The sequence below is a fragment of the Pediculus humanus genome, genomic scaffold, assembly GCF_000006295.1.
Source record: "Pediculus humanus corporis 1103172107391 genomic scaffold, whole genome shotgun sequence".
Classification (NCBI taxonomy): Eukaryota; Metazoa; Arthropoda; class Insecta; order Psocodea; family Pediculidae; genus Pediculus; species Pediculus humanus.
In genome coordinates, this window is record NW_002987017.1 from 148,166 (window position 1) to 174,992 (window position 26,827).

At 28.3% G+C, this 26,827-nt stretch overlaps 5 protein-coding genes across 5 annotated transcripts; 3 read left to right on the forward strand and 2 right to left on the reverse strand.

Annotated features, from left to right (window-relative positions):
* Positions 1–1,096: 1,096 nt before the first annotated feature.
* Positions 1,097–2,797, forward strand: Phum_PHUM042110 (alcohol dehydrogenase, putative; the record flags this gene model as incomplete). Its single annotated transcript, XM_002423141.1, has 5 exons — positions 1,097–1,189; positions 1,314–1,544; positions 1,638–1,811; positions 2,059–2,216; positions 2,680–2,797. 5 exons carry the CDS (start codon positions 1,097–1,099, stop codon positions 2,795–2,797), a joined length of 774 nt encoding a protein of 257 aa, XP_002423186.1.
* A 2,673-nt stretch (positions 2,798–5,470) lies between these two features.
* Phum_PHUM042120 (pipsqueak, putative) lies at positions 5,471–10,435 on the forward strand (the record flags this gene model as incomplete). The annotated part of the gene is made up of 12 exons (XM_002423142.1): positions 5,471–5,608; positions 6,007–6,171; positions 7,730–7,916; positions 7,994–8,117; positions 8,162–8,433; positions 8,691–8,832; positions 8,925–9,142; positions 9,249–9,326; positions 9,418–9,720; positions 9,807–9,983; positions 10,068–10,170; positions 10,246–10,435. 12 exons carry the CDS (start codon positions 5,471–5,473, stop codon positions 10,433–10,435), a joined length of 2,097 nt encoding a protein of 698 aa, XP_002423187.1.
* A 1,437-nt stretch (positions 10,436–11,872) lies between these two features.
* Positions 11,873–12,385, reverse strand: Phum_PHUM042130 (uncharacterized protein; the record flags this gene model as incomplete). The annotated part of the gene is made up of 2 exons (XM_002423143.1): positions 11,873–12,021; positions 12,043–12,385. The coding sequence occupies 2 exons, from the start codon at positions 12,383–12,385 to the stop codon at positions 11,873–11,875; spliced, it is 492 nt and encodes a 163-aa protein (XP_002423188.1).
* A 663-nt stretch (positions 12,386–13,048) lies between these two features.
* Positions 13,049–22,581, forward strand: Phum_PHUM042140 (fkbp-rapamycin associated protein, putative; the record flags this gene model as incomplete). Its single annotated transcript, XM_002423144.1, has 25 exons — positions 13,049–13,578; positions 13,913–14,204; positions 14,292–14,588; positions 14,696–14,918; positions 14,986–15,310; positions 15,410–15,658; positions 15,744–16,071; positions 16,188–16,468; positions 16,581–16,929; positions 17,074–17,340; positions 17,367–17,521; positions 17,594–18,886; positions 18,969–19,191; positions 19,279–19,436; positions 19,516–19,687; positions 19,767–19,972; positions 20,045–20,346; positions 20,441–20,601; positions 20,680–20,907; positions 21,019–21,210; positions 21,289–21,475; positions 21,601–21,843; positions 21,919–22,081; positions 22,191–22,344; positions 22,426–22,581. 25 exons carry the CDS (start codon positions 13,049–13,051, stop codon positions 22,579–22,581), a joined length of 7,134 nt encoding a protein of 2,377 aa, XP_002423189.1.
* Positions 22,582–22,710: 129 nt separating this feature from the next.
* Phum_PHUM042150 (class A rhodopsin-like G-protein coupled receptor GPRnna7, putative) lies at positions 22,711–24,348 on the reverse strand (the record flags this gene model as incomplete). Its single annotated transcript, XM_002423145.1, has 3 exons — positions 22,711–23,079; positions 23,210–23,504; positions 23,858–24,348. The coding sequence occupies 3 exons, from the start codon at positions 24,346–24,348 to the stop codon at positions 22,711–22,713; spliced, it is 1,155 nt and encodes a 384-aa protein (XP_002423190.1).
* Positions 24,349–26,827: the final 2,479 nt, after the last annotated feature.

Here is a 26,827-nt window from a genome sequence, read left to right on the forward strand (position 1 = left end):
CCATATATATAAGTACAAGTTCGAAAATAAGTAGAAATGTCCCAAAAAAAAATTTTTTTTCCGTTTATTCAAGTTCCTTCCGCTTTGTCGGCGGTGGCGGTGGCCATTCGAAATAATTATGCGAAATATTAGCAAATGTTTTCTCCCTATCATTTACAAAAAAATAATTATATATTTATATATGTATTTTAATTGGTTTAACGACACGCGATGGTATCAGGGGCGCGAATTAATAATGCAAAAAAAAAAAAAAAAAAAAAAAAAAAAAAACAAGTCAGATCAAAAGTCTAAATGTTGAACTTTGGAAAATGGTTTTGAAAAAAAAAAAAAAAAAATATTGTTGTTTATTAACCAATAACCATATATAATTATTATTTCAATTAAAAATTCCATTCGATATTATTATTATTATTATTATTATTTTTTCAAAAATGTACATATATCCCATTTATTATAAACGTTTGAAAATAAGAGATAATAATAATAAAAGCACGAATTATTAATATTGTTGTCGGTTCGTATGTGTGAGTGAGTGAGACAGCAAGTATATACTTTAATAGAAAATTATCTCTCTCTCTCTCTCTCTCTCTCTCTCTCTATAATACTTTGCTAATCCTTATGGAATAATTTTAACCTTTTAATTAATTATCGAATAATGTAATGTGGGAAAAAAATTAAAGTTTTAAAGTTAAACTTGTTAATGGTTGATGTTATGATAGAGAGAGAGAGAGAGAGAGAGATTTTGTCGATTGATTGAAATGTGAAAATAAAAAGGAAAAAAAAGGAAAAAAAAAATTTGAATTTAAGGAAAAAAAAAAAAAAAAAAAAGGTGGTATTGGAAAAAGGTCAGAACGCAAGTCACCGCTTGAAGCTTTTTTTTAAAACCCGAGTCTCTCTCTGTTGTCTTGTATGAGGAGTTTCGCGTGCGTGTTTCGTGGGCGTGGGTGGTTTTTTTTTTTTCACTACATATATTTATATATTGTTTACATCAAATTCGAAAAATCCGTTGTGTTTTCCCCGTCCCTTCCCTCCCTTATTTTTTCGCATGCTGTGAATAAGTTTAATTTTTTTTTTTTTATTTTAAATTAAAAATCAAATGGATTTCAATGATAAAATTGTATTGGTCACCGGTGGTGCATCCGGAATCGGAAAATCGATCGCGGAAGAATTTTTAAAACACGGGTCCAAAGTAAGATTTAATAATAATAATAATAATAATAATAATTTTTTTAGGGTTAAATCGCTCGATTTTCAAAAAAAAAAAAAAATTTGTAAAATAAATGACATTTTATTTATTTGTCTTACCTTTACAGTTGGCTATTTGCGACATTAACGAAAAAGATGGCGAACTTTTATGCAAACACCTGACTGGAAAATACGGTAGAGACAAAGTTATATTTTGCGAATGTGACGTCACGGATTATACGCAATTCGAAGAAGCTTTCAACACTATAATGGAAACTTTTGGCGGACTCGATATCGTAATAAACAACGCCGGCGTTTTAAACGATCGATTGTGGGAATTGGAAGTTGACGTTAACTTGGTAAAAACAAACACACGATAATAATAATAATGATAATAATAGTAAAAGAGCCCCGAAAAATTTTTATTTACCTATTTATTTTTTTTTTTTTAGAATGGCGTCATTCGTGGCACATTATTGGCAATGCAATTCATGAGTCGGAAAAAAGGTGGACGGGGCGGAATCCTCGTTAATATCGGTTCGAATTGTAGTTTAAAACCGTATAGCAGTGCTCCCATTTATTCTGCTACGAAACACGCAATCATCGGTTTGACAAGAGCTTTTGGAGTAAGTTTAAAAAAAAATTAATGTAGAGCTTTCTCTCTCTCTCTCTCTCTCTCTCTCTCTCTCTCTCTCTCTCTCTCTAACAAAACCGTTTAAATATTTCAAGGTCGAATCAAGTCATTTCCTTTCGAGATAAACTCATGTATATAAACCGTCACTATCACAATTTGTTTTTGTGATTCAATTATGACAAATTTAATTTTTTTACAAGATGTCATTTGAAATGTCTGTCGTCTTCTTTGTTTTTTAGGATGCGTATCACTTAAATACGACAGGAATAAAAATTTTAGCTTTGTGTCCATCGGCGACAGAATCAAAATTAATCGGCGGCGACATTAGAAAACAGTTACTGTGGGAAGATTATGAAAAAATATGGAAACAAGATACGGTCAACGTCATACCACAAAAGTAAGCAAGCAGGGAATAATAATCTCATTAAATTTTTTTTTATTCGGATTTTATTTTTATTATTATTATCATTATTATTATTATAGTATTTCACATTTAGTGTCAACTTGAATAAAACTTTAAAGCCTTTAATGAAAAGAAGAGAGGGGGAAAAAAATTGTAATAAATTATGTATAACCCATTTAATATTATCTAATCGTTTGTATATATTTAATTCTACTTTATTATTATTATTATTATTAATTGTATTAATAATACGGGTCAAATTTATATCGTCTTTTTTTTTTCTCACTATCTATCTATTTGTTCTTATTTTTAAAAGAAAAAATAATGATAATGATAATGACACATTTATTATTATTATTATTATTATGTTTTTGATAAATGTGTCAGAATGTGATGCATACGAACATTTTTATTTTTATTTATTTAAACGAATTGTTTTGTTTGTTTGTTTGTTTAGGAGTGAATACGTTGCAAGATGTCTGTTACAAATTCTTCCGATTGCTCCTTCCGGTTCCGTTTGGTTAGTTGAAAATTCACTACCGCCACGACAAATTGACTACAATAGCAAAACTTAAAAAAAAAAAGGGATGATTGGATTTGTTGAAATCGAATAATGAATTACTATATATGCTTTACTAAAGAGAGAGAGAGTGAGAGAGGGAAAGGGAGAGTGAGAGAGAAAAAGGGAGAGAGTGAGAGGGAGGAAGAAAGAGAGAAAGAAGGATTTGTTAGGGTTTTTTTGTTTTAAATCAAGACAAAGGTGTCTCATTAATTATGGAGTAATAGAATAATAATAATAATAACAAGTGTAATATTTAATAATAATAATAATAATTATAATAATAATAATATTTGTAATATTATAAAGGGATTTTTTTTTGTTTTTTTTGCGCGCGCTATAAAAGTTACTTTGCAAAAAATTGTTTGCTTATCGTTTGTTACCAATTAGATTAATATAAAAATTATATTATTTATTATAAAAAAACATTTATAATGGGTTTTTATTAAAAAAAATTTTTTATATAAATTTTTACATGTTTTTTGTATAACATATATATAATCGACAAAAAAAATAAATAAAATAAATAAAATAAAATAAAAAATTTTTTTCTTTTTTGTTTAATTTGTTATTATTTGTGTTTTTATTATGCACTAAATTACCAATTTAAAAAATTTACAAAAAAGGGATGACAGGCAAAGTGTTTGTTTAAAAATAAATAAAAATGGCCGTTATTATTATTAATGTTATTAAAAATGCCCAAAAAAAAGAGGATTTATTTAGACAAAATAAAAATTATTTGATGATGAAAAAAAAAAATTATTTTCGTTGAGAAAGGAAAAGGTTTTATATTTTCATTGAAGAGAAATGTATAGAAAGGAAAGAAAAAAAAAATAGGGGATGAAAACAATTCTCCCCCTTTTTGTTTTGTTTTGTTCGGTATAGGAAATAGGAAAAAAAACCCCCAATAACAAACTCTCGTTGGCTTTTGAATAAAATGGAAAAAAAAAAAAAAAAAGGGAAGAGATAGAAAAGGAAGTCGTTTTATAACAAAGAGAGAGAGAGAGAGAGAGATAGAAATAGAATTTGCGCAAAACATCATTTTTCCATTTTCCATCGATTTTTTTCGCGCAGAAAATATATTTTGTGAAATGTAAGAAAGAAAGAAAAAAAAAATAAAAAAAAAAAAGGGCGGAGGACATTTTGTAAAAAAAAGTTTTTTTTGTATTTAATGATTACAAAAAAAAAAAAAGAAAAATTTTATGTGATTTCGATCGGAAAATTATAAATAAATAAAAAAGGGTTTTAATAATAATAATAATTATTATATAAATAAACGTTTCGTGTTTTATTATTATTATTATTATAAAAATGAATTCGTTATTAATTTGATTTCTATTTATGTTTTTTTTTTTTTTTTTGAATTTTTTTTCTCTCTCTTTCTCGGTTTCGTTAATAAAATTAAATGAAGGAAAAAAAAAAAGATTGTGAACGGTTAAAGTGAGTCTTCGGGGTAAGTGATAATAAATTAATAATTATAAATAGTTATAATAATAATAATAATAGTTAAATTTATTGATTTTTTAATAAGAAAAAAAAAAAAAAGATTTTCTTTTATTCAACGTTTTCTTTTAAAATATTTTTTTTTTAAAAAAAAGTTTTCACGTTGAATCCGACGTAATCCGTTTTCAACGGTTATTCTCGGTCGTTGTCGTCATCGTTGTCGTCATCATCGTCGTCGTTGTTTTAAATAAAAAATCGTTTATTTTATTTATTATTATTATTTATTAATTTATTTTTTAAAAAAAAATGTGAAATGTCGTCGTCGTCATCGTTTTGTGATTTAATAAAATTAAAAATTTTTTATAAAAAAAATTTAACATCTCGAAGGAAATAGAGTAATAAAAAAAAAAAAAATATCCCGCGGCCATTTGTGTGTTCTATTATTTAGTAAAGGGGTTGGGTTAATCGATGACAGTCTTACTTAAAATGGCTAATTATTATTATTATTATTATTTTGAAATTATTAAATCGTGATTTATTATTTATTAAGTTATTTATTTATTTATTTAATTTAAATTTAATGTAGTATTATTATTATTATTTATTTTCATCAAAGTTCTTTTACTCGTACACAGATATCGTTATTTTCGTTTCTTCGTATTTACTTTGCAGGTCAGTGATCTTTATTATTATTATTTACCTTTCCCTCATTTCTTTTTTTTTTTTTTTTTTTTCCTTTCCTTTCTTTCTTTCTTTCATTCTTTCTTTTATTTTTTATTATTTTGTTCACATTCAAGTTTTCTGGAATGTTTTTTATGTATTAACTTTTTTTTTTTTAATTTATTTAAAGTTTATAAAAGGTTTGGGTGCACGGTTTAAATAATATATATTATAATAATTATAAACATTTATTTTAAAAAAGAAAATTATTATTATTATTATCAATCGATATTTAATATGATGATGTTATTATTCGGATTTGAAAGGTAAAAAAAAAAATTAGAACAATCTTTCATCTTACATTCTCCGTTTGTTGTTGTTGTCGTTTTACTATCCGGTAATAAAAAAAGTGGAATAAAAAAAAAAAAAAACAATTTAATATGAATTCATTTAATTAAATTTATTAAATATAAATTTATTTATTTATTTATTTATTTATTATTAAAGTAAAGTGAACATTTGAGTGTGATTATTTTAAATATTATTATTATTATTAAAAAATATTTATATTGAAAATCAAAGCATAATGTCTAGACAACACTATTGCTTAAGGTGGAATAATTATCAGTCGAATATGACTTCTGTTTTTCATCAGTTGCTACAAACTGAATCTTTTGTTGATGTGACATTATCATGCAATGATTCATCATTAAAAGCACACAAGGTAAGTTAAAATTTATTTTATTTAATAAAAAAAAAAAAAAAAAAAAAGAAAAATTTTAAATGTATACAAATTATGTTATATCAAGTTTATGTATGTATGTAGGTCGAATTGAAATCATTAATCCTATTCTCGTGAGAAAGTTTTTTTTTGTTTTTTAAAATTCTTTCTATCATTACTTACTATTTTGAATGTTTTTTTTTTTTTATAATAATATAAATATATTTATAATTGAATTTATAACAAATTGATGTGCAAGATGCGGTGTAAAAAAAAAAAAATTGTAGAGGAAGTATTTCGTTTAAAACGAGAAAAAATTTCATCTTATCGCTTGCTTATATTTTTTTTGTTTTTTTTTTTTTTTTCGCTTGCTTGTTATTAACTTTTTTCTTACTTTTTAGGTTGTTTTATCTGCTTGTTCATCATATTTTCAAAAATTGCTGATGCAAAATCCTTGTAATCATCCTACAATCATCATGCCACCAGATGTACCTTTCAATGATCTCAAAATAATCATTGATTTTGTTTACAGAGGAGAGATTGATGTTGATCAAACTCAACTTCAGGTTATTTTCATTTACTTTTTGAATGGTTTTTTTTTTTTTTTTTTTTTTTTTCGTTTTAGTTAATTCATTTTTTTGTTTTATTATTTAGTTTATTTTTTGTTTTATTTTTGTTTTTTTTTTACCCTTTACCCCCTACCCCCCTACCTTAGCTCGAAAAATTTTTTTTTTATCGACTCTTTAGGTAAACATGTACATATATAAATATTGTAAATATTATTATTATCGACTTAACAAATTTATTAATTTTAATAATCTGTAACTGCATCTTCTTATTAAAAAAACAAAATCTTATTATGTGATATGTCATCTGTGATAAAAACAATTATTGTACATTTTTTTTATCATTAAGTTATCAGCTAATAATCTCGAGAGAAATTTTATTCGAAATGAATTAAATAAATTTAATTAATTTTTTTTTTTTCTCGATAAAAATAATAATAATAATTATTTGTACAAAGCGATTAACATGACAATTTCCTTTGTAAAAATAACATAAACTAAGATAAGATAATAATAATAATAATAATAATTTTTTAAAAGCATCGATTAATATAATTATAAATTAAAATGATAATTACGAATGCTAAAAAAAAAAAATTTATTTATTAATCAAACAGTTAGGAAACCTGTACAAAAATAATAATAATAATAATTTCCTTTCATATTTCTTATTATCATTTCATATCTTACTTTTTTATTTTTATAATAATAGTTTTTTATGTTTTGTTTTTATTTATTTATTTATTTTTTGTTTTTTAATTTTTATTTATTTATTTATATATATTTTTCTAATTTGTTTGTGATGGTGTGTACTTCTATTTGTAATTGACAAAAATTTTTTTTTTAAAAAAATGGTGTAAATTGAAGTAAAAATTAACTTTTTATAAGATTTTTTTTGAAAAAAAAAAAAAGAATTCAATATAATTTTATTTTAAAAAGAAAAATAGCCTAAATTTGGTAGTTTTCCTTGGTTATTTTTCCTTCAAGATTACACCATTTGTATTGTCATTTGGTGAATCATTTCATCCTATGCCTGTTTCCTTTTTTTTTTTTTTTTATATAATTGAACTTTATATTAAACAAATTTCGGGTTTTCATCTTTGTTTTTCCTTTAAAAATGATGAAAGATCATATATATTGTATATTTTGGTTGTATTAATAATAAAAACCCTTTTAATATGAACAATAATAATAATAATAATAATAAATGGGGCACATTTTGTATGGTTTGTTTGTTTGTTTGTTTGTTTGGGCTTGGCATATTTTTCCTTGATAATTCAGTATAAAAAAAAATTTTATTTTTTATTATTATTATTAATTTAAAAAAAAAAAAATAAAAAATAAAATTTTTCTATTTGCTTTTAATTTGAAATTAATTTAAATATCATGTTTTTATATATATATACCATCATCACTTATTTTTTTTTTTTTTTTTTGTCATATGAATTTGTTTATTGTTCATAATATATATGATTGATTGATATTGAAATGCATTTTTTTTTAAAATAGATTTTATTTTAATTTTTTGGATACTCATTTGTTTTTCTTTTCTTTACAGTCAATACTGAAGACGGCTGACCAACTTAAAATAAAAGGACTTTGTGAGGTACCTGACGGAAGTTGCGTTAGCGAAGTGGAAAACATATCCTCCGAATTTAAAACTCCAATTAATTTACTCTCTTCGGATTATCAAACTGAAGAGAGTAATAAAACATATAATTATGGTAATGTCGTCCAACAAACAGGTTAGAAAAAATGATAAGTTTTTCATTTGTTACAATAAAGTTTCATTTATCTAATTGTTTTGTTTTTCATATTCCAGGACAAGAAAATTTTGTTGCAGTGAAACAAACAATATTTACCGGTACACCGGACAATCAAAATTCACAAGTAAAACGTCACACTACCAAAAGGTATAAAAGTTCAGGTTTCAACTTAATGTTGATGTAAATTGATTGATGTGATATGCCTAAATAAAAAAAATTTTCAGGAAAAATTCACCTTTGACTGCCACTACGGGTAGTGGTAGAAATAGTCCAGTATCAAAAAAAGGAACTTCAATGTTGAAAAAACCCACACTCAAAGACAGGGCAGTACAAAGTGATTTTTCTGACGGGAGCGGTATGAACATACCTGAAAATGGTATCGAACAAACCTCTGAAGTTCAGAACCAAACCACTGGAAGTATTAGTGATCCTGTAAGACATGAACCACAAGTATGGCGTTGGGTACATATTTTTCTAGGACAAGGCTTTATATGTTGTTTTAACCCAATAACCACCCCAATCCTTTCTTAACTTATATTTTTATAATGTTTTCATTTATTATTTTGTACATAAAAAAAAGTAAAAAGTCATTAATTTTATTTATTTATTTTATTATAATGCTTTAAAATTGTACATGCATGATGGTTGACTCTTTCTGTGGCTTCTTATTTATTTCTCTGTTTTTTAAAATATTAATAAAAATTTAATTTTAGATTCAAAGTAATGGTGAAAGAGTTCCTGAATGCATAACAGTCGCAACTTCTACGGAAGAAGATCAGAAAAATGTACCCGTCGTTATATTGGAACGATCGGTTGCAACGGTACCCATGATAGTCCATAATATGCCTACTTCATTATCACCCCAAATGGTTGTAGAAGGGAACAGTAATAATAGGTGGGGTGACATATTAATTTATGATGATAGAAAAAAAAAAAAATCATATTTTGTTCTGATTGTTTTTTTTTTTACATTAATTTTCATGTTAGTGTTCAAAATTCTGTTGATCATACGCCTCCCGAAGTGGATATTCCTCCAGAAGCTCAACCTCCGGCTCCCAGTGCTACATTAGTAGAAAATTTAGATCTTAACGAACAACAAGAAGCAGAAACCGCCGAACCTGATGAAGATGATAATGATAATGTGAAAGTTAAATTTGAAACACTTAGGTCGGTTGATCAAAGTGGAGATGCTGTTGATATAGATGGTCATATATCGGAAAGGGTTATTATTATTATTATTTTTTTTTTTGTTAAAGTTTAACGGTTTTTTTAAAACTTATTTTAAAAATTTTGTTGTTGTTTAGAATCAAGATGAATCGGAATCGATGCAAACAATGATGATCACACCTGAATTACTTGGCCTTTTTCCTACATCCTCGGGAAACTCAGGTAAATATATATATTTACATACAGGTATATTTTGATAAATTGTTTTTGTCAAAATATTTTAATTATTAAGCGTTTAATGATTATATTAAAGTCTATCGAAAATATTATGACTTAGATGGAGGAGAATCAGATATTAAGGGTACTAAAAATTGGACGCAAGACGACATGGAATTAGCATTAGACGCTTTAAGAAATCACAATATGTCTTTAACGAAGGCATCATCGACGTATGGTATACCGAGCACGACATTGTGGCAAAGAGCACATAGATTAGGTATAGATACCCCGAAAAAAGAAGGGAATACAAAAAACTGGACGGAAGATAATTTAAATAGTGCCCTTGAAGCTCTCAGAACGGGAACGATATCGGCCAATAAAGCTAGTAAAGCTTACGGTATGCAGCATTATACCTAAAAAAAAAAAAATGAGACGTTTTAATGCCAGGTATATACAATTGAGCATAATCAATTAATTTTTTAGGTATTCCGAGTAGTACCTTATATAAAATAGCTAGAAGAGAAGGTATAAGACTTGCTGCACCCTTTAATGCAGCTCCAACGACGTGGACTCAGGATGATTTAGAAAGAGCTTTAGAATCAATAAGGTCTGGGCAAGCAAGCGTTCAAAGAGCGTCCACAGAATTTGGTATTCCAACAGGTAACTTTTAAACATTTTAAACAAAAAAAAAAAAAAATTATAAACAATTTTTTTGCCTAAAAGAAAACTTTGTTAATTTAATAGGGACGCTGTACGGACGTTGCAAAAGAGAAGGAATCGAATTAAGTCGTAGTAATCCAACGCCTTGGAGTGAAGATGCCATGGGGGAGGCTTTAGAAGCTGTCAGGTAATTTACATTTCAAATAATTTTTATGTTTAAAAAGGGATGAAATGACATTTTTTTTCGGTAAATATTTTCAAGGGTCGGTCAAATGAGTATAAATCAAGCCGCGATACATTATAATTTACCATATTCATCTTTGTACGGTCGTTTTAAAAGGGGTAAATTCGATACCGAAGATGGTAACAGTAATAATGGGGATCCTACCGGAAATCAAATGATGTTGATCAATTATCAACAGGAAATGCATCCATATCACAGCGGGAGTTGAAAGTTGCTTAAAACTGAGCCACAGGAAAGGGTTTTAGATATAAATTAAACTCGGCTCAGTTTTTTATTATAATAATAAATTAATGTAAATAAAAAATTGTTTCATAAAATAATAAAAAAAATTTAAAAAAAAAAAAAAAAATCTGTTGAAAAATGTAATGACTTTAACAAAAAAAAAGGGAAAAAAAAATTTTAGGCCCAAATATAATTTTCGGTCAGGTACTTTACAAAATTTTCTTACTGATACAATCCAGGATTTATTTATATTATGTACATTAAAGAAAAAAAATTAATATATTTAAAAAAAAAAAAAAAAAACGAGATAATAATAATAATAATAGATTTTTATATTACTGAAAATAAATGTAAATTTTATTAGTTGATAAGTTTTAAAAAAACACAAATCATTACAAAAATTAAAAAACAAAACTAATGCCTGGATTTGTGCCATTTTTATCTGAATATATTAAAAAAATATTTTTAATGCATTACATTTTATAGTACAAAGTTCTCCCCCCGCCCCCGCCTCCCACACTTTATTTTTGTGTTTTTCTCTCTCTCTCTATAAAAAGAATTCCCCCCTTCATTCGATCTCAATTTATTTTTTTCTTTTTATTTTAAAATAAAACTTTATTTATTTATTGATTGTAATATATTTATATTATTTTATTTATTTATTTATTTAAAAAAAAAATGTAGAACTATAAATTTTTTTAAAATTTATTTCTAAGCATTTAAATTTTATTCGGTCCACAAAAACTTATAGTCGAAAAAAAAAAAACTTTTTCGACAGGTGAATGTGATTATGCTAAATAATGTACTGATTAGAACTAAGAAATTGAATTAAATATTTAACATTATAAATAATAATACTAATAATGATAATAATAATAATAATTGTTAAAAGATTTTGTTTTATTTTATTTAAATAAAATTGTGTAAATATATATATATATATCACTTTGATTAGTTTTTTTTTTTTTTTCGTGAGAGAATTCGTAATAAGGAAACTTGAGCTAACTATGACCCATGAAGGATTTGTAAAATAAAAAAAAAAAAAAAACAGATTTTAGAAAAGTAATTATTGTATTTAATTTAGATAAAAATAATAATAATAAATTGATTAAATAACATAAAATGATATAAAATAATTAATTAATTTTTTTTTTAGATTTTAAAAATGTATACAAGATAATTTAAATTTTTTTTCGAGAAAAAAAATGTTAGTAATATATATATATTTTTTAAAAAAATTTAATGAAATTTTAAAATAAAAATTTTTGATTAATTTTTATAAAAAAAAAAAACTTCATTAAGAACATTTCAAATTTTGTATTTACTGAATTTACTTTTTAAAATGATTAATGTATATTACAATTAATTCAAGTAATTTTTTATTTAAAAAAAAAAAGAAAAGAAGCATACATAAACTTTAAGTTTAAATAATAAATTTGTGTTCGGATATTTGACAATTCATACTGTTACATATATCACAAAGATTATCATCATCACACATCAAATCGATTATAATTTTATTATTTGTTTCAATTTCATCACATGCTTTATTGTAACAATCAATTATTTCTTCTTTATATAAATTTAAATAACTCAGTATATCAATGTATTTCTTAACGGTTTCCATCATTTCTAAATAATTGGGTTTATTTTCAAGGAATATTTTGTCTTCCGGACTCAAATAATTTTCAACGTCGCTCTTGTTTATAACCAATGATTCAATTTTAAATTTTTCTTCGAGTACTTCACACACTTTTTTTTTCTCTTGATAAATTTTACTCCAGTCTTCTTTTTCCTTCAACAGTGAGTCGAGGTATGACTTGGCCGAATATTGAGTTTTTTTTACAGAATCATTTTCATCACCGAAAATATTATTAAGGGTTAATGATTTACGACTAACGTCTACAAATGATTTACGACGGCTATTGTTTTCCATATTTAAAAATAAAGTTTTGGGAGAAAAACACAAACGATTCCAGTAAAGTAGTTTATTTTAATTTGTATACATAGGGCATTTTATAGTAATGAAATTAATTAATTAAACATTTTAGAGTTTTACAGAACTTAGTACTTTATAAAGTATCACTAGAAGTATAATATGGGCTAAATTAACTTTAAAAAAAAATCTTATAATCGAATGTTATTTTTAATAATAATACATAAATTTATTGTTGTTATTGAATCAGTTTGTAAAAAAACATTGACGTGGTTTTAGATTTTAAAATAGCGGGAATAGTAGTAGTTGAATAATTTTTTTGTAGATAAGCTGTCCTATTTCATTTCATTTATTATCGAAATTAATTTTTTTTTAGCAGTTTTTTTTTTTTTTTAAACATACAGCAAATAATTAATTTGATTAAAGATAAAAATAAATGTTTTAATTATAGTAACTCGTTGTAAATTCATGTTTACATCGCGGCCTGCTAGATAGTGTTACTGTGTAAAGAGCATATGAGCAGAAATTGTGCAAAACAATGGTTGAAGCGTCAGAAGTGTTTACTAAATTCACAAAAAAATATTTATTTTTATTTGATGTTGAATGTGATTAGCATTTTTAATGGGTTAGGGCAATTAAAAGGCATTTTATGTTAAACGGGTAATGATTAGTAATAACGCAACAATTAAATTAAAACCGTTAAAGGCTTCACACGAGTTGGATTCTGAAAGTGAAGTCGTGAGTAAGGGACAAGGATCTGTTCGTGAAGGACCAGAAGGCGATTTTAAGCGACCGCCTTTTGGTTCTCGCGACTCGTATAATTCAAGAACCGTTTTATCTAATAAAGACCGAGAAAAAAAGGATTTTCGACCTGGCAGTCGAAGCAAATACAGAGATGAACGAACGGCAAGAGGCGGTTCCTACAGATGTGGAAACCCAAGAAGTGGTCGTAGTGGAGGTACTTTTTCTTCTGATTCACGAAAAAATATAAAAATCATAGATTCTTCTTTGCCATCTCAAAAATATGAATGCTCAAAAGATTCTTCTAAAACAGGAATTGGAAAACTTTATGATGGGTCAGATGTGATTTCCAAACCTAAAACTGACTTGGCTAATTTATTAGTTTTAGATGATTGCAGAATTTCAAAAGTGTTAAGACGTTTATCAAGGGAAGATGATCCTGAAAAATTCATGTTACTTGCCAAACAACTGCAGGTTATTATTATTATTATTATTTTTTTTTTATATTAAAATCAAAGTTTGCATTTAATAAGTTTAGTTAGTAAAGTACAGGAGAAATTATTAACTCATTCATATTTTTCACTCTTTTGAAAGTCACAACATTAATTGCGATATTTAGGAAGTGTTCTTATTGTTTTTGTAAATTTTAAATTGTAATGTAACCATATTTTTCTACTAACCGAATATTACTATAATATTTGTTTTTATTTTTATTTTTATAATGTTATCTATATAAATTTTACTTAGGCAACTGTGTGTGTTAATAAAAACTTATTTTTAGGAAAGCATAATGTTACCTGAAAATAGTAGTTACATTAGGCATTCTTTTGATTCTATTGCTGAATCACTATTTGATTTATTACATATATCTCCAAATAGTATTGCTAAATTGGAATCTGCAAAATGCCTTGGAAAAGTCGGCTATGCTTTAGAGAACAATTTTAAAAAGTTTTTAGAATGGATTTTCGATAAGTTTGGAAGTGAAAGAAATGATGATGTGAGAGTTTTACTTATGAAATCATTACTAGAAACATTAACATTAGAAAAAGAAAGACCAGTTTTAAAGGAATTTTCAACTGTATGTTTTTAATATATATTTTTTTGAAAATAATTTTTGTATTTTAGCTTCTATTAACCTAATACAGTTTATACGATTTTTTTTTAGAGTTTAATGGAACAAATGAAAATAGCTTTGGAATCTACAGATTTACCAGATTTATTGATTGCATCTGTTGAAGTTATATTAGTTTTAATTGAAATTTATCCTGATTGCTTTCACAAACATTTTCGAGATACAGTAGATATATTAGTCGGATGGGGCTTAAGTTTAATGCAGCCTAATTCGTTAATTAATTTCGCAGTTGAAAGTTTAAAAAAATTAGAAATTTATTGGTTATCCGAATATGCTTTTGCCATGAGTTTACTCAAGCAATTTTTGGAAGACACAGAAGGATATTTAGATGTAAGTTTCATATTCATCAGCTTTTAAATCGACTAATTGCAATTATTCAATGAGTAACATTTTTTTTTTTGTTAATATCGTATATATGAAATATTTGCTGATTTTAGGATCTTCAAGCGGCTGTTTCTTATCAAGAATCAGCAGATATAAGTCCTCCAGCGACATCGATTGCCATAATGATAGGGCTATTGAAAATATTTAACACTGTGACCAGTTGTGTCGCAGAAAAAATGATGAATTCTGAATATTTAGCAACTTACATAACAAAGATGTTGAGTGTGGTCACAAAAGCTATTATTCTCGTAAAGGATGACAGCCTTATTAGAACAGGTAAAGATTTCTAAACTGAAATTCGTTGCTAATTATTTTACTTAATAAACGTCACGTATTTTTGTAGCCAACGTAGGAACTGCTCTTTTATTAAGTCAGTTACATTGTAGAAGTCATGCAGCTAATCAACTTGTATTAGAGTTTGTTAAAACTCAACTTGTTTTAATGGAGCAATTTGAAGAAGAAACTATTTTATCTTCCATTCAGTTTATAACAAAAGTGATTCAAGAATTGGGATCAACACTTTCACCTGATTTTGCCACGTTACTACTTGGTCCTGGATCGCACATGTCGAAATTAAAATACTCCAATTCTGAACTTATCTTGGGTAGTTTGGTTTTGTTGTATCAAACGTTACTCGGAGAAAGTTTGTTGCAAAATGAAATATTTGGGTAAATTACAATTTTTATCGTTTTTACTTAAATACGATAATTAAATTTTATTTTTTTAATAATAATTTATTAATTTTTTTTCGGTAAACAATGTTTTAGATATATATTTTCCGACTTGAGAGCAGCTTTTGATGATTTGACGACTCCCAATATCAATGATCAGTATGAAAAATTAAAAAGGGCCGAGGCCGTCGCCATGTTTCATTTGGAAGTTTTATCTGCTTTTAAACCCAATAAAATAGCTTTCGACATTTTGTTAGAAATGAATCCTTCGTGTGTCGAATTGTCCAAAAATAGTCCTTTGGCACAACATGCTTTACTGTGGTTAATATACGTTCATTCTTCCATGTAAAAATCATTTATTTAAAAAAAATTCTAACGAGTACTACCGACAAAACATTGTTTATAATAATTTTTTGTATTTCATTTTCAGATATCATCATTTCGTATCGAGTAGTAATTTACTTATTATCGGTGGTGGTATTCCGATCCAAGATTATTTCACTCTTATATTAAAATTAATCACAGATTTATTAAAACAGAGATTGAGCGTTGATACGGTCGATTTGGTGTTACGTTGGTGTGAAGAAATAGTAGTGGAATCACGTCCGTATATTTCGACCCTTATTTTAACGCAAGAATTTCGATGTTTTTTAGGAGGTTTATGCCGTATTGGAAAATATCCATTTAGTGACAAAATAATATTAAAAGTTTGCTTTTGTTTCGAATTACTCATATCAAGTTCCGATATAATATTTCAGGTATTTTATAAAAAAAAAAAATTTATTTATTTATTTATTTATTTTTTTTTTTTGTTGACTTTAATTATTTAATTTTATTATTTAATTTTTAAAAAATTTCAATTTCCTTTTTTAAGTGTGATTTATTCAATGAGCTTCTTCAATTATGCATTTACCAACAGAATTCGTTAAATAATGAAGTAGCCGAAAGGTATTCACAACTTTTATTAAATATACCCATTGAAAAAACTTTGAAAGCGGTAAAAGCTTTAGAAAGTGATAAATTAAAAAAAAAAACTCGTTTCCGTCCCATAAAGGATATACTTAGGAACTATTTTAGTAAAGGAACGTACGGTTATATGGAAACTAGAGATTTTGCTAAATTTACCGAGTATATTTTACAGGAAACGAAACGTAGGTAAGACTTTTTAAATTAAAAACTCCGTCAAGGTAATTTAATTTACTTTAGTTTAGGTGGTAATTTAAAAATTGAAAATTTTATTTAAAAAAATTTTTTTTTTCACTTTAAGTAATACCGAATGGCTAAAAGATATGTTTTTGGAATGTTATCCGTTGCAACTTCAAAATCCCACGACGTCCGAACACGAACAATGGTTAGAAATGAAACAAGTTTGTTTGGAAAATAACGAAGCTCTACTACCTTGGGCATGTTGGGAAGCCGCTCAATTATGCGTTCTCAACAAATTAAGAACTCCTTTGGGAAAACCCCCGGAAACGTTTACAGCGATAGAATTGGCTTTAAGAGAATTAGCCAGGCAAACGAAAATGTCTGATGTATCTACCGAGAGAAATTTCGATGCCATCGCTGGGTTCGCGAGAGCAAGAGTTTTATTAGAATTTATGGAATATCTGGAAAAGGTTAAAAAATGTATATGTTTATATATGCGTCTTGAAATTTTGTTTCCTTTTTTAAAATTTTCAACCGTTTGTTTTTTTTTTTTTTTTTTTTTTTTTTGTAACACTCGTAATCTTTTAAAATTTTCTTCGTGTTTTTATACGTAGATTATGTACAATGCTTCCGAAGGAACCGCATCCGCTTTATTAGCTCCGCCGAAAAATGTCAGAACGTTTTTTCATGCCAACAAAGGAACTTGCGCATCTTGGCTCAATCGGATCAGATTAGTAATTATAGTCGTAGCCATGCATTCAGGACAATCCACGTTGGCCGTAAGGAGCGGTCAGTGTTTGTTAAACGAACTTATGGAATCTAGAAATTCACAGGCAAAAAAATATTTTAATTTATTTTTTTTTAAAAAAAATTCACGTATTGTAATTTGTAAAATGAATTTTTGCAGAGTCAAGAATTTGAAGTGGCTGTAATGTACACGGCGTGGGGATTACTTAGTTTAAAAGAAAGTGAAGCTATAACTGGTTTATACGTGTGGTGCCGACAAGAGGGGGATCGAAAGTTTACCTGGCTAAAGGCGATGGCAGATCACGCCGGTGAAAGGTGTCAATTTTTCCTTTTTTTTTACATCAGTACGCAGTTTCAGATTTATATACTAACGTATTTTTGTTTTAGGTTCGAATTAGCGGCCGAAAGTTATAAAGCAATACTCTTGGATGAGCATAATAATAAATCATCTCCCATGCACGATCCTCTTAAATTATCCGAACCGTCTTCTAGTCCAATAAAACAAATAAAATCTTCAACTTTGCTCATTGTGAAGCATTTCTTACACGATTGCCTCGTGGATTGTTACAAAAAAACCAACGATTTTGAAAATCTTAAATTGTGGATTGACAACGCCGACGAAATTATCAAGGACGAATCCGTTATTAAAAATGGAACCCATTTCGAAAGATTTTATCATCATTATAGTAAAAAATCCGACATTAATTTTATTAAATCGATACAGGATATTGTCGATAATAAAACCGTCAAATATCGATCTAGAAATGATAAATTACCTTTGGGAGATGCATTTTTGCCTCCGGATCATTGCGATCCGACCGCGGTGAATGATTTCAATGTATTTTCGCCATTTTCAAATATACAATACATAGACACGTCAATATTAGAAGCTAAAATCAGTTACGTTCAAAACGATTACGATGAGCATTGTAAGAAAACATTGGCAAGTCTTTGCGATTGGGCGCAAATAGGAAAACATTCGGAATTGTTTGAATTGAAAACTTGGAGTTGCTATCACATTTTGGAAAATCTTAAAAATATATTAGTTAAAAATTGCGTTTTGATAAATGTCGGAAAGAATTTGGAAAATAATTCATGCGTTTTTCACATGAATGAAAACAATACGATAGAAATCGATTTGCATTTTAAACTGCTCCTTGAAAAATGGGGAGTTAGAAACTACGGATTCGAATTATCGAAAATATTAAAGGAAATAAAAGAAAATTATGTGAAAAACAAAGACAGCATACGGGAAGTCGTTAAAACGTGTTCGGATGCCGTAAACGTTTTGATGAGAGAAAATTTGAGGAGCGGAAACGATGAGCTTTCGCAGGAAACCATGATTCTCAATTACGTTTGTAAATATTTATTAAACGATTTAAATCACGTGGAAAATAAAAAATTTAAAATTGTGGAAAAATTTTCGTCCGACGTTTTATTATCGATCGGATTTTGGAAAAAATTATTGAATGAAGAAGATGTTAATTTGAGCATCGTTAAAAGTGCTCGAAAAGAAGGGAATTACAATTTATCGAAAAGAGCGTTACTTTGGTATTTCGATAAAGAAAATATCGACAAGAGTTTAATCGATATAAGTCGAGATTTAATCGAAAATTTCGATCGCGATTTGAGACACGAAGAAGGGGAATTGTGTTTGCAAGTGGCAAAATTGTTGTACAGGTGACAATTTTTTTTTTTTTTTTTTTTCAATAAGAAATATAAGAATCTTAATGTTTTACATAAATAATTAATTTTTTTCCAGTACGGGAGCTCATTCTAGTGCCATTGATTTAGCTTCTTTGTCCGCTTTGAAATTAATTCGACCCGATAATAGTTTGGAACATAAAAAAACGGGTTCGAGAATTCTGTTGACACTTGCGAAATGGTTACAGCGCGAAACGGTCAACGAAGACTATTCAAATTTACAAATGCCCATAAATTACAATTTGATTGACATTCACGAAACTGCCAGTAGCGGTCTTGACGTTTTGATGATGCCTTGTATGTAAATAAATTTTTATGTAATTGTTTAAAAAATTTTTTTTTTTTTTTTTTCAAATCACAATTTATAGTTACGCTCACAATTTTTCTTTGTTACAGTCAATTCGGTCAATAATCAAAAAGTTATTCCCGATTCTGATATGGTTATCGGAAGAATACTTTCCATGAGCGTTTCCCATTGTCCCAGTTTGGCAAAAACGTGGTCTTATTACGCGGCTTGGTGTTACAGGCACGATTTAATTTTTGAAATTTTATTTTTTTAATAGTTTAAACGGGTTTTTTAACGGTTTTCTAATTGCACTTTGCAGGTGGGGAAGAAAAGTAGTGGATGTTGCATCTCGAGCGGGTGGATCTCTATCAGGATTGGATATTGTAAAAATTAAACAGGTTTTGCCTTACGAAACGACTGAAGCTCAACTCGAGGAAATAATAATGATTTTAAGTCAGACAAGAGCTGTTGCCGACGAAGATAACATTGAGGCAATATAAAAAATTTTTTATGTTTCGAGTTGGTATTTGCGCGACTGATTTTTATCGACAATTTAATTTTTTTCGTTAGGCTGAAAATTTAAATACGTCAGAAATGATAATGAATCAGTTGCAAAGCGTACCTGTTTTGGCAACGGCTTCGCATGAAGTGCTAGCAATATTGATAGAAATTTGGAGAGATGCACAGAGTCGAATTTATTCAGGATTTCACAAAGCAGCTCAGGCTTATTTTAAATACCTACAATTAAGTTCACTTAACGAGGTAATGTGGATTGAGTACTTATTAAAAAAACTTGAATGTTTAATGAATTTTAATTGTTTTTTTTTTTTTTTTTTTTGGATTTAGAGTGATGATTGTTATACAATAACGGCAACGTTACGAATTCTTCGTTTATTAGTAAAATACGCGTTAGAACTTCAAGCTATTTTAGAAGAAGAACTTCCGAGAACACCCACGCGACCGTGGCAGTGCATAATACCTCAGTTATTTTCGAGATTGAATCACCCGGAAGCTTACGTACGAAAAAGAGTATCGGAACTTCTTTGCAGAATAGCTGAAGTATCGCAAAATTTGATTACGTTTCCGGCTGTAGTCGGGTGTTCAGCCGGAGGAGCGAGACGTATTTCAGATATAAATACATCTACTTCCAGTAAGTCAATCATGTTTCCTAAAAAAAAAAAAAAAAAAAAAAAAAAAAGCAGAAAATTTAGAAAATTTTAGTTCAATTTAAATTTTATTTCCAGAATTATTTGGCACGTGTTTATCACAGATGAGTGGTGAAGGAGACGGCGAAGAGGATGACGAGGAAGAGGAAGAAGATGAAGAAAATTCAGCTGTAGTTGCCAATCAGGGTTCCGTTTTAACCAATTGTTTTCAATCAATGGTCGATACATTGTCGAAGCAGGTAAGTTAACATAACATTCATTTTTTTTTTAAGGGTACCTTTTATGATTATTTTTTAAAAAATGTAGTTTTATTTTAGGCTCCGGCGGCTATTTCTCAAGTGCAAACATTCGTGTCGGAATTGAGACGAATAACACTTTTGTGGGATGAATTGTGGTTGGGAACTCTAAATCAACATCATACGGAATTAAATAGACGATTGACACAACTCGAACAAGAAGTTATTCGCGTTGAAAATAATTCTTCGTTGACGAATTTTGAAAAAATCGCTTTAATTGCGGAAAAACACAGAATTATTTTAAAACCGGTTCGTCATTTAACTCCTACGCATTTATCATCACCTGATTTATTAATTATAGTTTACACGATTTGTATACCTTTTATATTTTATACTAATTTTTATTTCTTATATTTTCAGGTTGTATTTATTCTCGAACAATTGCATTCTATCACTTCCGTCCCGCCGCAAACTCCCCACGAAACATGGTTTCAAGAAAAATTTGGGAGTTCTATAAAAATTGCATTGGAAAAACTTAAAAATCCGGCTGATCCTAGAAAACCAATGGAATCGTGGCATTCGTTTAAAGCCGTTCATGCAAAATTACAAAAGGTAAAAAATATTTCTCGGAAAAATTTACAAAAAAAAAAAGGTCTTTAAAATTTTACTAATGTTGACTAATTCTTTTAGAAAAGAGCTTGTTCTTCTTTAAAAATGGAAATAATTAGTCCAATATTGGCGAGCATGAAAGATACGGCCATTACCATGCCCGGAGTAACATCTTCACCGGGTCGAATGATAACGATAACTTCAATCGACAATAGCATAATAGTTCTTCCGACAAAAACAAAACCGAAAAAATTGGTCTTTCACGGAAGTGACGGAAACACGTAAATATTTTTTTTAAAAAATAAATTCACTTGTAATTTATTTAAGAACTGTCATTTTAATTAAATTTCAAGTTTTAAATTTAAATTTTCAGGTACACTTACCTATTTAAAGGTTTGGAAGACTTGCATTTAGACGAAAGGATTATGCAGTTTTTAACCATTTCCAACACTATGATGGCTTCAAGCGGAGACGCGACATATCAAGCCAGACATTACTCTGTTACTCCTTTGGGACCCAGGAGCGGTCTCATTTCGTGGGTCGATAAAGTCACTCCTTTATTTTTTCTATATAAAAAATGGCAGCAAAGAGACAGTTTTAATTCTTCGTCTAAACAAGGATCCGCTGCCAACTCTGGTTGGTTTTTTTTTTTTTTTTTTTTTTTTTTTTATATGTAAAATGTTATAAAAAATAAAGGTAATTTTCGTTTAGGTCACACGACCATGCGTCCGTCGGAATTATTTTACGCCAAATTAAGTCCTCTTTTGAAAGAAGCCGGAATCCATATTGAAAATAGAAAAGAATGGCCTTTGTCTATATTGAAAAAAGTCTTGCAAGAACTCATGTCCGAAACTCCGAAAGATTTATTAGCCAAGTAAGGATCGATTAAACTTTATTATTATTATTATTATTATTTAATCCGACGTAAAAAACTATAATAATAATAATAATAATAATAACAAATTTTTCTTTTTTTTTTACAGAGAGCTTTGGTGCACGAGTACGAACGCTGACGAATGGTGGCTGGCAACGAAAAGATATTGTCGAAGCGTTGCCGTCATGTCTGTCATTGGTTACATAATCGGATTGGGCGACAGACATTTGGATAACGTTTTAATCGATTTATCGACGGGAGAGGTACTTTATATATTATACCCATATGTAAAAAATTTAAAATAAAATTATACTGTTATTATTAATATTATTTTGTATTTTCAGATGGTTCATATCGATTATAATATTTGTTTCGAAAAGGGGAAAACGTTGAGGGTTCCGGAAAAGGTGCCATTTAGAATGACGCAGAATATAAAAACTGCACTCGGAGTGAGCGGGATCGAGGTAAGTTGTTTATTTATTTATTTATTTTATTCGTAACGGTTTTTTTTTTTAAAAAGTCGTTATAACTAAATCGAATCAATTACAAACGTTTTTTTTTTTTAATTTGTACTAAAAGGATTTAATCGGGTTTTAATCGAGTTTTTTTTTTTCTCGTTACAAAATCATTTAAATTTTTTCGATGCAATTATTTGTTTTATTCGTCGTCGTTGTCGTTGTCGTTGTCGTTGTCTGTGTCGTCGTGGCATTAGATGAATTTTTAACGTTTCTCCTCGCGTTTAAACCCGATAAAAGTTCGAAAGCATCTCCGTCGGCCGTTTTACATTTTAATATTTTTCCAAACGATTTTTTAAATTCTTGATTTTTCCACGCGTAAATAATCGGATTGACTGCGGAATTTGCAATGGCTAAAGAATTGGCTATTTTATACACTATGGACGTCGTTTTCGTGTAATGTTGAAAAAGCGAATTTAATATTAATATGATTATGAATGGCATGTACGATATCGTGAAACTTCCTATGACTAGCATGAGAACCTGAAAAATAATAATAATATTAATTCCGCGTATTTCTTTTTTGGAGAGGGGGTTCGATATGTCGTACGAGTTTCGAATTTTGTCGCGAAGGATTGAAAAGGTTGATTGGTAATGATCCATCATTAAATACCTGTACGGATTTCCAAGTATCGGGCGGATCGTTTTCCGCGTGTCGCATCCTTTTCGTGTGTTTCCTCGTTTCCGTGAATATTTTTATGTAAAATCCCCACATAATGGTAAATAGTAAAAAACAACTGGGAAGGTAAATGGTTTTGACGTAGAGGGGCACGACGACGTAGCCGAATTCGCATTTTCCTTTCCACTTGTTTTCTTCTACGTTTTCCTCCCACTTGTTCCAAAAAACGGGAGTTATGGACAGAGAGGTAGCGAGTGCCCAAGATGTGATTACGATACTTCTGGCGAATCTAAAATCGAATATCACGTGTTCACAATTTTTTTGGAAATATATTTCCTAATACCACGAGTCAATACTGTCATGGGGAGGGGGGAGGGGGAGGGGGCTTTCTTTCTTCTGTCAACTTGACTACGATAATTAGTTAATTTTGACAGTTTTGACATGCACGAATTAGTTCGATGATCTTCTTAATGACTCTCTCAGTTCTTGTCACCACGCCCAAGTAAAAAAAAAAAAATTAATAGTAATACGAAATAATTGAGAAATCGTGAATGGTATTGAATTCGATCTCGTGCACGCCACATTTTACAAAATTCGTTATTATTATTATTATTACCTTCGGGAAATTTTTTTTTTTTTTACCTTTTCGTCATGAATTTATTATAGTGCAATGGATAGACGATGGCCAAAAATCTATCTATGGCTATTCCAATTATGTTCAAAACGCTCGCCGTGCACGCGAACGTCAATAGAGCAAGTCGAGCGATGCACAATCCGAAATCTTGTCCCATCGTGGGCCTTATGTAAAACATCATGTGATAGGGTAAAACGGTGCCGACGAACAAATCGGAAAATGCTAGTGATAAGATGAATTGATTCGACATGAGGGAAAATAATCTTCGGTTCATGAGTATGGCAACGATGGTGAGAACGTTTCCGGAAACGATGGATAAAAATAAAAATCCATCGATGAGAGCCCAGAAAACGACTTGATCCGTTAGGATCGTCGTGGGATCTTGGGGGCCGGCCTTGTCGTAGTCGTCGTTCAATGTCGTTTGAAGAGAGTAAATTTCTTCCGTGGTATTAAAATTGATGGGCATGTAGGTCATGTTAAAACGTACGAGTTCCTTCATTTTTTTTTTTTTTCTTGAAAAAATTACGTTTTGCGGTCCTCTCGAATCATGCCATTGAAATCATCATTATTATTATTTGGCGATGAAGTGGGTCGATTAAAAATAATAATAATAATAATAATAATAATAATATTTATCCATTTTTCTTGTACTTTCGTATACCCTTCGTATCTCTTCGTAATGCATTTATCACCAACTCTATCATTTATATTTGCCTGAAAAATAAATCATAATAATAATATTTTAATATTTTGCGAGAGGTTAAAGGATTGCGGGAGGGGGGTGGGGAGGGATCGATTTTCTTTTTCGTTTCAGTGTGGTGAGAAAGAAAGAAAGAGAGAGAGAGAGAGAGAGAAAAAAAATTTTTTTTAATTATTATTATTATTATTTTAAAGCGTAGAAATATTATGACGGAGTCAAAATAATTTTTTTTTTTTTTAATTATTTAAGAGTAACGACTGACTGACCTTTTCGAATACCACTTTCAAAAAAAAAAAAAAAAAAAAAAAAAATTAATATTTAATTTAATTTAATTTAAAAAGTTTAAGGTCAAGTGAAGAAGAAGAAAAAAATTTTTTAAAATTTATTTTTGCATTCCGATATTGATTTTAAAAAAAAAAATTCTTTTTTTTTTTTTCAACATGTTGTTGCATTTAAAATTAAAAATAAAAATTTGACTCCGTTTAATTTTGTCAAAATATTATTATTATTATTATTAATTTAAGTTTAAATCGATAAATTACGTCACGATACGTTTGTGTGTGTAAGTTATGACCGAAATATAAAGTTGTTAAAGGGGAGGGAGGAGGAGAGGGAGGGAAAAATAAAGTTTTTGCTGTAATTATTGACGTTGGTATTAGTGTTAGTATTATTATTATTATTATTACTACTCTTTTATTTTCGCGAATAAAAAAAAAATACCGAATGCGATTAACACGCACGCACTCACGCACAGAGAGAGAGAGAAACAGAGAGAGAGAGAGAGAAACAGGCAATACAAGTTTACGAGGGAGGGGGTTAAGTTTAAAAATTTTGTACAAACGAGTTCATTATTTTTTAAAAGGTTCGCACACAAAGGTTAACCGAACGAAGGGGGATGGGAGGGAAACAAGGCCCCCCCAATCGTGCGGGATTCGCACGAATTTTTTTTTTTTTTTTTTTTTTTTTTCTTACACAAAAAAAAATCATTGCCGAGATTAGAATAAACCGTTTATTTGCTTCCCGATTTGTCGAATCGCGAATATAAAAAATAATAATAATAATAATAAAGTGGATTTTTTATTCGCGAGGGCTCACCCTAAATTTAGAAATTTTTTCGTTTTTCGTTTTTTTTTTTTACCTTGAAATAAACGAATTTAAATGTTAGAAAACCAGTAAAAAAAAAAAAAAAAGTTAATCAAGGACAAGGTTTCGAATATATTTTTCCCACCCAAGCCCATTATTTGCTTTTTTTTTTTTTTAAGGAAGAATAAATAATCATTTTTAGGTATCGGTACTCGTTCCGAATCGAGTAATCTACTACCTGTTTTATTTTTTTATTACTATTTAACCTTACACAACACACTCACGCACACACACACTCACACGCACATTCTTACACGTGATTATTTGAACGTATTAAAAAAAAAAAAAAATGGAAATTTTTCTTAGTAAAATGCATTTCGATATCATCATCATCATTATTATTATTATTAATAGTAATTCCAATAAAAAATTTTTAATGCGAACAAACAAGGAGATGGATAGAATATTTAGATTTTTCCCTTTGGAATGGAGAATTTATTAATGGAGGACTCGTTGTCCTACTTGTTATTATTATTATTATTATTATTATTTATTTATTTATTTATTTATTTATTTATATTTCTCGGATTTCAATGAGGATTAATAATAATGCATGGATTTTGGGGATTTTATTTACACACACACACACACAACTCGAAGTTTTTAAATTTTTCTATTCGGTTCAAGTGCGTAAGTGAGTGCGTAAGTGCGTGCGTGAGTGCGTGAGTGCGTAAACGTTGTCAATTAACATAATAAAACTCGGGTAAATAAATTTGACCGCACATAAATAAAAAAAAGAAGAAATTGTTAACAAATACACATACATTGTTTCCTAATTGAAATCTTTAACGATTATTAAGCGCGCGTTAAAATGTCTGCGAAGAGACAAAAATCGCTAAAAAAAAAAAATAAAAAAAAAAAACTTATCTCATTTGCGGTTAATTATTTAAAACAAATTATTAATAATATTAATAATAATAATAATAATAATAATAATTATCAATTTAAATGCGTAAAAAAAACTGGAAAATGTTTGTTTAAATAATTTCCAGGTTAAATTTGTTACGATATATAGTTAATAAAATCAATTTGATGGAAATTCAAACCTTAAATTTATTTATTTGTTATTAAATGTTGTTTTATGCACCTTTTCTTTTTTTTTTTTTTTTGTTTATTATGGCAAAATGGATAACTT